Source organism: Salmo trutta, chromosome 14 (genome assembly GCF_901001165.1).
Source record: "Salmo trutta chromosome 14, fSalTru1.1, whole genome shotgun sequence".
NCBI classification, from domain to species: domain Eukaryota; kingdom Metazoa; phylum Chordata; class Actinopteri; order Salmoniformes; family Salmonidae; genus Salmo; species Salmo trutta.
The window spans coordinates 19494035-19507089 of record NC_042970.1 but is presented as its reverse complement, the minus strand read 5'-3'; the positions used below and the strand labels follow the sequence as shown (position 1 = coordinate 19507089).

Sequence of the window (13055 nt, the reverse complement as noted above, 5' to 3'; positions counted from 1 at the left end):
GCAGTCAAAAGCCCTCCGAAAGTTGTTTCATCCGTATCCAGTAACCGGGCAGAATATATGAGCTCAGTTACTGAGTGGCCTGCCTGGCAACAAAGGGATTGGATATGCACGTCACACGAGCGGGCCTTTCCTTATTTTTCTTCTGAAATGAATACGCTATTGTCCGGTTGGAATATTATCGCAATTCTACGTTAAAAATACCATAAAGATTGATTTTAAACAGCGTTTGACATGCTTCTAAGTACGGTAATGGAACATTTAGACTTTTTGTGTCTCAAATTATGCTCGCGCTTTATGCATTTGGATAGTGACCTGAACGCACGAACAAAACAGAGGTATTTGGACATAAATATGGATTATTTGGAACAAAAACAACATTTCTTGTGGAAGTAGCAGTCCTGGGAGTGCATTCTGAAGAAGATCAGCAAAGGTAATACAATATTTCTAATACTAATTCTGAGTTTAGGTTTCCCCGAACTTGGCGGGTGTCTGAATAGCTCGCCGTGATGGCTGAGCTATGTACTCAGAATATTGAAAAATGTGCTTTCGCCAAAAAGCTATTTTAAAATCTGACACAGCGGTTGCATAAAGGACTACTGTATCTATAATTCTTAAAATAATTGTTATGTATTTTGTCAACGTTTATGATGAGTATTTCTGTAATATTTGTGCTCATTCACCAGAAGTTCTGGAGGCTAAACATTTTCTGAACGTCACGCGCCAATGTAAAATGCTGTTTTTGGATAGAAATATGAACTTTATCGAACACAACATACATGTATTGTGTAACATGTTGTCCTAGGAGTGTCATCTGATGAAGATCGTCAAAGGTTAGTGCTTCATTTAGCTGTGTTTTCAGTTTTTGTGACATATCTCCTTACTTGGAAAATGGCTGTGTGGTTATTTTTGTCTATGTACTCTCCTAACATAATCTAATGTTTTGCTTTCGCTGTAAAGCCTTTTTGAAATCAGACAATGTGGTTACATTAAGGAGAAGTGTATCTTTAAAATGGTGTAAAATAGTCGTATGTTTGAGAAATTGAAATTATTAGATCTTTGCTGTTTTGAAAAAACAAACAATCCCGATAACGGGATCCTATCTCGAAGGGGTCCCCAAGAAGTTAAACAGCCATCACTAGCACATTAGAGGCTGCTGCCTATAGGCATAGACTAGGAATCACTGTCCACTTTAAGGAATGAAACACGTGACTTTAATGTTCACATATCTGGCATTACTCATTTCATATGTATATACTGTATTCTATACTATTCTATAGTATCTTAGTCACTTAATGTTTACATACCTGGCCTTACTCTTCTCATGTGTATATACTGTTTCTATACTATTCTACGTTATCTCATTCACATAATAATGCTGACATATCTTGCATTACTCATCTCATATGTACAGTTGAAGTCGGAAGTTTACATACACTTAGGTTGGGGTCATTAAAACTTGTTTTACAACCACTCAACACATTTCTTGCTAACAAACTATAGTTTTGGCAAGTCGGTTAGGACATCTAATTTGTGCATGACACAAGTCATTTTTCCAACAATTGTTTACAGACAGATTATTTCACTTATAATTCACTAATTCACAATTCCAGTGGGTCAGAAGTTTACATACACTGCCTTTAAACAGTTTGGAAAATTCCAGAAAATCATGGCTTTAGAAGATTCTGATAGGCTAATTGACATCATTTCAGTCAATTGGAGGTGTACCTGTGGATGTATTTCAAGGCCTACCTTCAAACTCAGTGCCTCTTTGCTTGACATCATGGGAAAATCAATAGAAATCAGCCAAGACCTCAGAATTTTTTTTTGTAGACCTCCACAAGTCCGGTTCATCCTTGGGAGCAATTTCCAAATGCCTGAAGGTACCATGTTCATCTGTACAAACAATAGTACGCAAGTATAAACACCATGGGACCACACAGCCGTCATACTGCTCAGGAAGGAGATGCATTCTGTCTCCATTAGATGAACATACTTTGGTGTCGAAAATTGCAAATCAATCCCAGAAAACTGCAAAGAACCTTGTGAAGATGCTGGAGGAAACAGGACCAAAAGTATTTATATCCACAGTAAAACGAGTCCTATATCGACCAGAAACGCCACTCAGCAAAGAAGAAGCCACTGCTCCAAAACCGCCATAAACAAAGCCAGACTACGGTTTGCAACTGCACATGGGGACAAAGATCGTACTTTTTGGAGAAATATCCTCTGGTCTGATGAAACAAAAATAGAACTGTTTGGCCATAATTACCATCGTTATGTTTAGAGGAAAAAGGTAGAGGCTTGCATGCCGAAGAACACCATCCCAACCGTGAAGCACGGGGGTGGAAGCATCATGTTGTGGGGGTGCTTTGCTGCAGGAGGGACTGGTGCACTTCACAAAATAGATGGCATCATGAGGATGGAAAATTATGTGGATATATTGAAGCAACATCTCAAGACATCAGTCAGGAAGTTAAAGCTTGGTCGCAAATGGGTCTTCCAAATGGACAATGATCCCAAGCATACTTCCAAAGTTGTGGCAAAATGGCTTAAGGACAACAAAGTCAAGGTATTGGAGTGGCCATCACAAAGCCCTTACCTCAATCCTATAGAACATTTGTGGGCAGAACTTAAAAAGTGTGGGCGAGCAAGGAGGCCTACAAATCTGACTCAGTTACACCAGCTCTGTCAGGAGGAATGGGCCAACATTCACCCAACTTATTGTGGGAAGCTTGTGAAAGGCTACTCAAAATGTTTGACCCAAGTTAAACAATTTAAAAGGCAATGCTAGCAAATACTAATTGAGTGTATGTAAACTTCTGACCCACTGGGAATGTGATGAATGAAATAAAATATGAAATAAATAATTCTCTCTTCTATTATTCTGACATTTCACATTCTTAAAATAAAGTGGTGATCCTAACTGACCTAAGACAGGGGATTTTCACTAGGATTAAATGTCAGGAATTGTGAAAAACTGAGTTTAAATGTATTTGGCCAAGGTGTATGTAAACTTCCGACTTCAACTGTATATACAGTTTTTTTCTATACTATTCTACTGTATCTTTGTCCATTCTGCTCTGACATCGCTCGTCCATATGTATATAGTCTTAATTCATTCCTACTTAGATTTGTGTGTATTGGGTATATGTTGTGTAATTTGTTAGATATTACTTGTTAGATATTACAGCACTGTCATAACTAGAAGCAAAAGCATTTTGCTACACCCGCAATAACATCTGCTAATCACTTGTATGTGACCAATTAAATGTGATTGATTTGATTTTACACATACAGAGCTCAGCCATTGATTGCCACAGACACCCTACAAATTACTCAGATGATTAAGAGATGGAGGATGGGGAGGAAAAGGAGGAAGGGGAGGTGGAGGACAGAGGTGAGAAGTCACTGACCTCTGCTGATTCCTTCCAGAGGGTAGAAGAAGGCCACCAGCAAGTTCATGAGTACGGCCAGGTTGAAGGAGATGCTGCTCCAGAAGGACATGTTGCGAGAGCACCAGTATAGAATGGGCTGGGCTGGAGAGGGGACGAGGAGTGCCAACACACACAGTCAATAGACAGTCAACAGTATCACTTCTACACCAGACAACCACACAGTGCATTCACTACTACAACTACACCACCATCACAATACTGCTGCACTCGTTAAACTAAGTCAGGATTCAAAGGAGATGCAAATACACACAGTATCTATTGCACATGTAAACACATTTGGCCTTCTAGGCAGAGTCCCTCTGTCCAATGTCTGTGTTCTTTTCTCCATCTTAATCTTTTCTTTTTATTGACCAGTCTGAGATATTACTTTTTCTTTGCAACTCTGCCTAGAAGGCCAGAATCCCGGAGTCGCCTCTTCACTGTTGAGGTTGAGACTGATGTTTTGTGGGAACAATTTAATGAAGCTGCCAGTTGAGGACTTGTGAGGCATCTGTTTCTCAAACTAGACACTCTAATTTACTTGTCCTCTTGCTCAGTTGTGCACCGGGGCCCCCCACTCCTCTTTCTATTCTGGTTAGAGCCAGTTTGCGCTGTTCTGTGAAGGGAGTAGTATACAGCGTTGCACAAGATCTTATGTTTCTTGGCAATTTCTCGCATGAAATAGCCTTCCTTTCTCAGAACAAGAATAGACTGACGAGTTTCAGAAGAAAATCTTTGTTTCTGGACATTTTGATCTTGTAATCGAACCCACAAATGCTGATGCCCCAGATACTCAATTAGTTTAAAGAAGGCCAGTTTTATTGCTTCTTTAATCAGTACAACAGTTTTCAGCTGTGCTAACAGGGTTTTCTAATGATCAATTAGCCTTTTAAAATGATAAACTTGGATTAGCTAACAACATGCCATTGGAACAAAGGCGTGATGGTTGCTGATAATGTGCCTCTGTACGCCTATGTAGATATTGGGCCTCTGTACGCCTATGTAGATACATCTCCACCCGGCACAGCCAGAAGAGGACTGGCCACCCCTCATAGCCTGGTTTCTTCCTAGCTTCCGGCCTTTCTAGGGAGTTTTTCCTAGCCACCGTGCTTCTACACCTGCATTGCTTGCTGTTTGGGGTTTTAGGCTGGGTTTCTGTACAGCACTTTGTGAAAGCTGATATCAGCTGATCAGCTGACACCAGCTGGCTTTATAAATACATTTGATTGATTGATTGATATTCCATTAAAAGAAAATCAGCCGTTTCCAGCTACAATAGTCATTTACAACATTAACAATGTTTACACTGTATTTCTGATCAATTTGATGTTATTTTAATGGACAACAAATGCGCTTTTCTTTCAAAAACAAGGACATTTCTAAGTGACCCCAAACTTTTGAACGGTAGTGTATATTTTATATTTCAGATTCTTCAAAGTAGCCACCCTTTGCTTTGATGACAGCTTTGCACACTCTTGGAATTCTCTCAACCAGCTTCATGAGGAATGCTTTTCCAACAGTCTTGAAGGAGTTGCCACATATGCTGCTTTTCCTTCACTCTGCGGTCCAACTCATCCCAAACCATCTCAATTGGGTTGAGGTCTGGCAATTGTGGAGGCCAGGTCATCTGATGCAGCACTCCATTCTTTTTCTTGGTCAAATAGCCCTTACACTGCCTGGAGGTGTGTTTTGGGTCATTTTCCTGTTGTAAAACAAATGATAGTCCCACTAAGCGCAAACCAGATGGGACGACATATCGCTGCAGAATACTGTGGTAGCCATGCTGGTTAAATTTGCCTTGAATTCTAAATAAATCACAGACAGTGTCACCAGCAAAGCACCCCCACACCATCACACCTACTCCTCCATGCTTCATGGTGGGAACCACACATGCGGAGATCATCCGTTCACCTACTATGCGTCTCACAAAGACACGGCAGTTGGAACCAAAGGACAGATTTCCACGGGTCTAATGTCCATTGCTCATGTTTCTTGGCCCAAACAATTCTATTCTTATTATTGGTGTCCTTTAGTAGTGGTTTCTTTGCAGAAAATCGACCATGAAGGCCTGATTCGCGCAGTCTCCTCTAAACAGTTGATGTTAAGATGTGTCTGTTACTTGAACTCTGTGAAGCATTTATTTGGGCTGCAATCTGAGGTGCAGTTAACTCTAATTAACTTATCCTCTGCAGCAGAGGTAACTCTGGGTCTTCCTTTCCTGCGGCGGTCCTCATGAGCGCCAGTTTCATCATAGCGCTTGATGGTTTTTGCGACTGCACTTGAAGAAACTTTCAAAGTTCTTGACATTTTCCGGAATGACTGACCTTCATGTCTTAAAGTAATGATGGACTGTCATAATATGGACTTGGTCTTTTGCCAAATTGGGCTATCTTCCGTATACCACCCTTACCTTGTCACAACACAACTGCTCAAACGCATTAAGAAGGAAAGACATTCCACAAATTAATTTTTAACAAGACACACCTGTTAATTGAAATGCATTCCAGGTGACTACCTCATGAAGCTGGTTGAGAGAATGCCAAGAGTGTGCAAAGCTGTCATCAAGGCAAAGCGTGGCTACTTTGAACAATATATAAAATATATTTTGATTTGTTTAACACTTTTTTGGTTACTACATGATTCCATATTTGTTATTTCATAGTTTTGAAGTCTTCACTATTATTATCGTCAATGTAGAAAATAGTAGAAATAAAGAAAAACCCTGGAATGAGTAGGTGTGTCCAAACTTTTGACTGGTACTGTATGTCAAGTATGATAATTTTGAAAGGGGGAAGGAGTGACAATGTTGTATCAATTGGTTAGTTCTAGTAAGGTTATTGTTAACTGGTACCCAACCATCATGGGTGATTGGCCGATTCACTTATCAGTTTTTCCTTGCAGCAAATAATACACCCCAGTGGGACGTCTTGTGACTATCCTGCAAATGATGCAGGAAATGACGGAAGTTTTTGCCTTGTTTGTGCCAGCTGAAGCATGATACACAGTAGGGCAGTGTTTCCCAAACTCGGTACTGGGGACCCCAAAGGGTGCACATTTTGTTTTTTGCCCTAGCACTATACAGTTGATTCTAATAATCAAAGCTTGATGATAATAGTACATAGTACTACATAGTTACAATAGATACATAAGTTTATACATTTTCACACCAGAGCACTGTTTTCATTTTAATGTCTTTAGAAATGTATCCAAATTGAGGGTTAATTCTGCATTAAACTTACGTCCAGGTTAAGGTTCACAGTCAGTTTATTACATAGCGTAAGGGTAGGGTCAGTTGGGTAATTTGCAAGGGTCAAATTCACACTACACAGCAAAGCAAAAACATCACCTAAACATCAAAAGGGTGCAAAGCAGATTAGCATGCTTATTTGGTGTACATTAAACCTATTGGGTGATTTTGGAGTGATCAGTACTGTCCAACCCTGGGAATTTGAACTTCAACTCAGAATCTCAACAGTCAACCCTTTTTTCATTTGAAAAGAGGAACTAAGGGTGGGGACTTTTATAAACAACAGCCACCGCACTCATGCACCAACGAAACAACATGTTCTCTCAGTCGCTGTGCTGCTGATTCATTCAGATAAGACAAGTGTGCCACGTGTGTCAGAGTACAGTCCCCTCTTGCAGTACAGGGCTCACAGAGGGACAGACAGGCAGAAACACGCTCCCATTGAGGAAACAAAGAGTGCAGTCATACAGCGACCGCAGCCTGAAGGGGGATGAAGGGATCAGGTGCTAGGCGTCAATAAGGAGACGCCCTACTGGATGTGCAACATGGTGTACGTTGGGTGGGTAGACTTGGGGATGAGAGCTCCAACAATTGCACCATGACTTACTATTGTAGGACAATGCTTCATCAGATAATGACTCTTTCGTCACAGGCTTAGTGTTTGCAAACAGATTCTGAGAGACATCTAATTTTCAAAGCGTCTCATCCTCTACCTCCTCAGAAACTCCTTTCCTCTCTAGCCCTCTTGAATCACTCTCTCCCCAAGTCACTCTAATGGTGTTTGGATCCCATTCTTCTGTAGTTAGGCCTAATCTGGTCATGTCCTCCACCAGGGAGCTGTCCTATAGATCACTCATGTCAGTGGACTTCCTACTCTCTCTGTCTGTCCTGCCTCAACCCTTGTGGGCCTGGTGCCAGCAGTTGTGTGTGAAGGGAGTATTGACTGCTCCTGTACTGACTGTCTGCCGGATTCTGGACTGACTCTCTCTGGAAGAGACCCACTCAGACTGACCTCCAATCTCATTACACCCTGGGAGAGGATCATCCCCTATTCTCAGAGAAGCTCAGCCTCTTGCCTAGCTATCTATACTCTCCCTCCTTTACCACATGTACTCGGTGAAGTAAACAATCAGAATATATCCCATGTGATTATTTGTGTGTGTGTGTGTGTTACTGGCGTAGCACATATCCCAACAGCCCCCGCAAGGCGGGGCAGCCCCCATTTTTGGGGGTTGTGGATAGCATATGAACACATCTGAAGCCATGAAAGAAATTGCATAATTTTCTCTCAGCCTTATGGAAAAGTGGAAAATAGCAGGAAATTAGCTCAGAGATTCTTGAAAGTAGGACAATCCTTGCTCGGCAGGTAAACTTCATTTTTTTTAGTAAAACAAAAAATGTTGTTGCATTATTTGAGCTTAACATGTACATTTAGGGGAATTTTATAGGGGAAAGATTTGTTTTGGGAATTTTCTAAATACTTTTAATATTATTCATTTCCATATTGGCTCTATGCCTGGAAATCCCCCTGTCATGAGCAAAGGATCCCCCCCCCAAAATAGCGGAAAAAGTGTTTAAATCTTTTTTTTTTACTGATAATAAATGGATATTAACTGAAAAATGAATTTGTATGTATTTTTTATTTAACCTTTATTTAACTAGGCAAGTCAGTTAAGAACAAATTCTTACTTACAAGGACGGGCTACCCCGGCCAAACCCCGACGACGGCGGTCCAATTGTGCGCCGCCCTATGGGACTCCCAATCACGGCCGGTTGTGGTACAGCCTGGAATCGAACCAGGGTCTGTAGTGATGCCTCTATCACTCTTATGCAGTTTCTTACAATAGCCCTCTGTAACTTTAAAGAATATTTCTCTCAAAACTGTGATTCCTAAAAGATGTGTCCGGATATTTGATCAACTCCGTCAGGGTTATTTATACCATAAGGACCCCTTATTCATGTCCTCATTACATGTAGTGAAACAATACCACTCATGCTCTAGAAAGTTCTCGACTTTTGATAGATTTAAACAAACAATATTGGATTTACCATGGTTACAACCATAAACTGTCAACTCTATCTGCCTGATATATTTGAACCAAAATGAATATTCTATTACATTTAATTTGGTTTTAGAGTAATAAATCAACTATGGAAACAAAATTGCTACTGTGTATACCACTTGAAAGAAGAAGAAAAATGGCATTTTGTCAACTCCGTCAGAGTGCTGAAAGATCTGATAGAATGGTTATGTTTTCATAAGGGGTTTTCAAATTAATAATTTTCCATATTTTACGAATGTTTGTATTAAACAAAAATACAGTGCCTTCAGAAAGTTGTGTTGTGTTACAACCTGAATTTAAAATGTATTCAATTTAGATTTTGTGTCACTGATTTACACACAATACTCCATAATGTCGAAGTGGAATTATGTTTTGAGAAATGTTTACGAATTAATAAAAAATGAAATGCTGAAATGTCTTGAGTCAATAAGTATTCAACCCATTTGTTATGGCAAGTCTAAATAATTTTAGGAGTAAAATAATAAGTAGCAAGGACTCAATCTGTTTGCAATAATCGTGTTTAACATAATTTTAAATGATCTCTGTATCCCACACATACAGATAATTGGAAGGTTCCTCATTTGAGCAGTGAATTTCAAGCACAGATACAACCACAAAGACCAGGGAGTTTTTCCAATGGTTTTCGCAAAGAAGGGCACCTACTGATAGATTGGTGTAAAAAAATGGACAAAATTAAAAACGGACATTGAATATCTCTTTGAGCATGGGGCAGTTATTAATTACACTTTGGATGGTGTGTCAATACACCCAGTCACTACAAAGATACAAGCGCCATTCCTAACTCAGTTGCCGGAGAGGAAGGAAACTGCTCAGGGATTTCACCATGAGGTCAATGGTGATTTTAAAACAGAGTTTAATGGCTGTGATAGGAGAAAACTGAGGGGGATCAACAATATTGTAGTTACTCCACAATACTAACATAAATGACAGAGTGAAAACAAAGGAAGCCTGTATAGACTACAAATATTCCAAAACATGCATTATGTTTTCAATAAGTCACTAAGGCAGTGGTCACCAACCTTTTCTGAATCAAGATCACTTTGAGTCAAAATGCAAGCCGAGATCTACCGCTCAAAACATGACTTAAAACAACATACGCCTATGCAACATTAACCAATTAAAAACAGTTATGTTGCAATGAGGTTTGTGCAGTAAGCTATGGGCCCAATACATTATCACAGCATATTGGCTATGCTTGAATTGCCCTGCTGATGTTGTTCTTCTCAGACCATTTAAAAAAATTATATTTCTAGATGTTAGCCACAGTATATTGGTACATTGGTATATTGGTACATTGGTAATAGACCATTTTTCCTAGAGGAAAAAAACTGATAGTAACTGAAAAATGAGCATATTTTTATTTAACCTTCATTTAACCAGGCAAGTCAGTTAATAACAATTAGTATTTACAATGACGGCCTACCACGGCAAAACCCTATCCCGGACGACGCTGGGTCAATTGTGCGCCGCCCTATGGGACTCCCAATCACGGGCAGTTGTGATACAGCCTGAAATCAAACCAGGGTCTGTGGTGACGCCTCTAGTACTGAGATGCTCTGCCTTAGACTGCTGCGCCACTCGGGAGCCCATAACTTGGTTCAACCTGCTTCCAACAGACACTGGGAGACAAATGCACCTTTCTGCAAGACAATAACCTAAAACACAAGGCCACTCGGTAGCCCATAACTTGGTTCAATCTGCTTTCCAACAGACACTGGGAGACAAATGCACCTTTCTGCAAGATAATAACCTAAAACACAAGGCCACTTAAGTTGCTTACCAAGACAACATTGAATCTTCCCGAGTGGCTTAGTTACAGTTTGACTTAAAATCAGCTTAAAAATCTATGGCAAGACTTGAAATTGGTTGTCTAGAAATGATCAACAACCAATTTGACAGAGCTTGAATAATTTTTTAAGAATAATGGGCATATATTGTACAGGTGTGCAAAGCTCTTAGAGAAAGACTCACAGCTGTAATCGCTGCCAAAGGTGATTCTAACATGTATTAACTCAGGGGGTTGAATACTTATCTAATCAAGATACACTAAGTGTACAAAACATTAAGAACACCTTCCTAATATTGAGTTGCATGCACTGTATGTCTGTTTTGAGTGTCTGTTGTCAACTCTGTCAGTGGTTTGTCAACTCCGTCACTGATGGAGTACATTTTTGTTAATATTCTGAAAAAATATTTAAAATCACTGTTCTGCAACATACAGTATGCTTAATCAACTTAAGTATTTGCTGTGCTAGACCTAAGGGATAATGTTTGCTTTATAAATGTTGTTTTATGTTCTAAATCTAGAAAAACATGCCAAAACGCTAACAAAATTAACCCTGGACCGTTTAATAGTACTATAAAACAAAACAAAAATAAGTTTGGAGATTTGTATTACATATTTGAATAATCTAATGTTAGAATGAAACAATCAAGGCCATTAGACACTTGTTGGACAATCATATTAAAAATTAAATGCTTTTTATGGTGTCTGACGGAGGAGACATAACTCCAGTTAGTTGCATTTTCTGATATTTTTTTATTTTTATTAAGAGGTTGTTCCTTTACATGCCAAATATGTGTATGTGACCAATAAAATTTAATTTGATTTGTGATAGCTGATACTTTGTTGTATCAAAATATATATTTCAAATGTTGTTAATATTAAGACAAATGTTAGTGGAAAAAAAGTTGTTTGTCCCGTCTTTCAAGAATCCCTGAGCTTTAAAACAGCAACAAAAAAATCAGCCTCATGGCAAAATGTGTAAAATAGCATGAGATAAGTTATAATACAGCAAATATTTCTCTCCCCATGGAAGAATTATACTTTTTTTAAATTTTCAAAGGGAGGTTAGATGTAACAATTTATAGATGAAATACCATCTCTGTAATCTATTATAGTTTTTAATAAAGCCTTGTGAATGACTTTATAATGAGATGATATAAGATGATATAAGATACTGTATAAGATTCTAATTCAAATGTATTCTATTGTGGGATGCTGCAGAAATGTGTTTTTGGGTGCCACCAAATCATGGGCTAGCCGCTAGCGCCACCAATTGAAAAAGTTAGTGGGACCAGTGATACCAGGGGGATGTTAGTCTGGAGCCCTGGAACCTTACATTGTAAATATCTTAACATTTATCCGCCTTATGTTATGTGATTTAACTTAACATATAACCTTTACATGCCCTCTCTCCTCCAGGATTCAGGGTGGGTCTCTGGCCCATACATGGAGGACCTGACCCAGCCTGGGGAGTCTCCTGAGGGGCCCTGAGGGGTCAGGGAGGGGTGAGGGCATGTAAAGCAGGTACCTAGTATAGAGAGGTAGGGAGAGGGACGCACAGGGAACCGTGTTTGCGTTACCAGTGGTTGGCTCTTGAGTACCTCGCAGCTTCTTCTGCCAGTTCATCTCGTTGAAGAGGTCCTCGGAGCGCAGGAAGAAGTCGTTGATCTTGCTGCCCTGCTCGTCACGCTCCGTGGTGTAGTACACCCGCAGCTTGGACTCATTGGTGAGGAACTCACAGATGTTGGGCACGGGGAAGACTATCTGCTCCATGGTGCGATCCAGCCGCACAATCTGGGCACAACCACATGCAGCCAGTGCTGCCCATCACAGACCCTCTCTCTCAGGGGGAGGACGGGCAACTCTAGGCCCTGGACTGGGTAGGCCCCAAACTTTATGGTTTGATAGTGGCATGTTGGTGCCTACTCTTCATCTTGGAAAACTGTCTAAGACATGATCTGGCTATAATAGACTGTTATACAAGTGAAGAGGAGTAAAGAAGGGGATTGTTTGTGTGTATAAAAGCACTGCACAACACCTTGAACACTCATTTGAAAAGCTCTCCCTTGACAGCATTCTTTCCCTTTCCTGAGCTCACAGTAGAACACATGCAAACATGCCAAGGATGCTTGTAATTTACATACGCTAACAAAATACAAAATACTGACAGCAGGCAAAGAAAGACAATATGACTGTCACATGCCTAGAATAACAAAAAGTCAAAACATATTGCCAAAATACATGTTGCAATCCACCAAAGTTAATACAGGGGTAATAAAACAGAAAACTACATGGTGAAATCAGATGGATAAAATGACTGACCTCAATTTGAGCTGTGTGCTTGGCATAGAACTCCAGGGCATCATCCCCCTCCCCATAGGTCTTCAACATGGCCTGCAGCTCCTTGTTGTGGCGGGCCAACTGGATGAACGCACCAATGCATTGCATAAATGCACCAATGCCATCAGGTGATGTATCACATTATACTTATGCATTTTTATTGT

General features: G+C 40.0%; 1 protein-coding gene across 13 annotated transcripts in view; it reads right to left on the bottom strand.

Moving 5' to 3' along the window:
• Window positions 1–13055, bottom strand: part of LOC115207563 (inositol 1,4,5-trisphosphate receptor type 1) — a 161159-nt gene that overhangs the window by 45084 nt on the left and 103020 nt on the right. For 8 of the 13 annotated variants that reach the window (XM_029774752.1, XM_029774757.1, XM_029774755.1 and 5 more), the window contains 3 exons: window positions 12874–12972; window positions 12111–12345; window positions 3414–3536 (listed from right to left, as the gene is read on the bottom strand). In XM_029774752.1, the coding sequence (XP_029630612.1) occupies window positions 3414–3536; window positions 12111–12345; window positions 12874–12972 (457 nt within the window). The remainder of the gene's footprint in view (window positions 1–3413; window positions 3537–12110; window positions 12346–12873; window positions 12973–13055) is intronic. The other 5 variants (XM_029774756.1, XM_029774762.1, XM_029774765.1 and 2 more) reach the window with 2 other exon arrangements.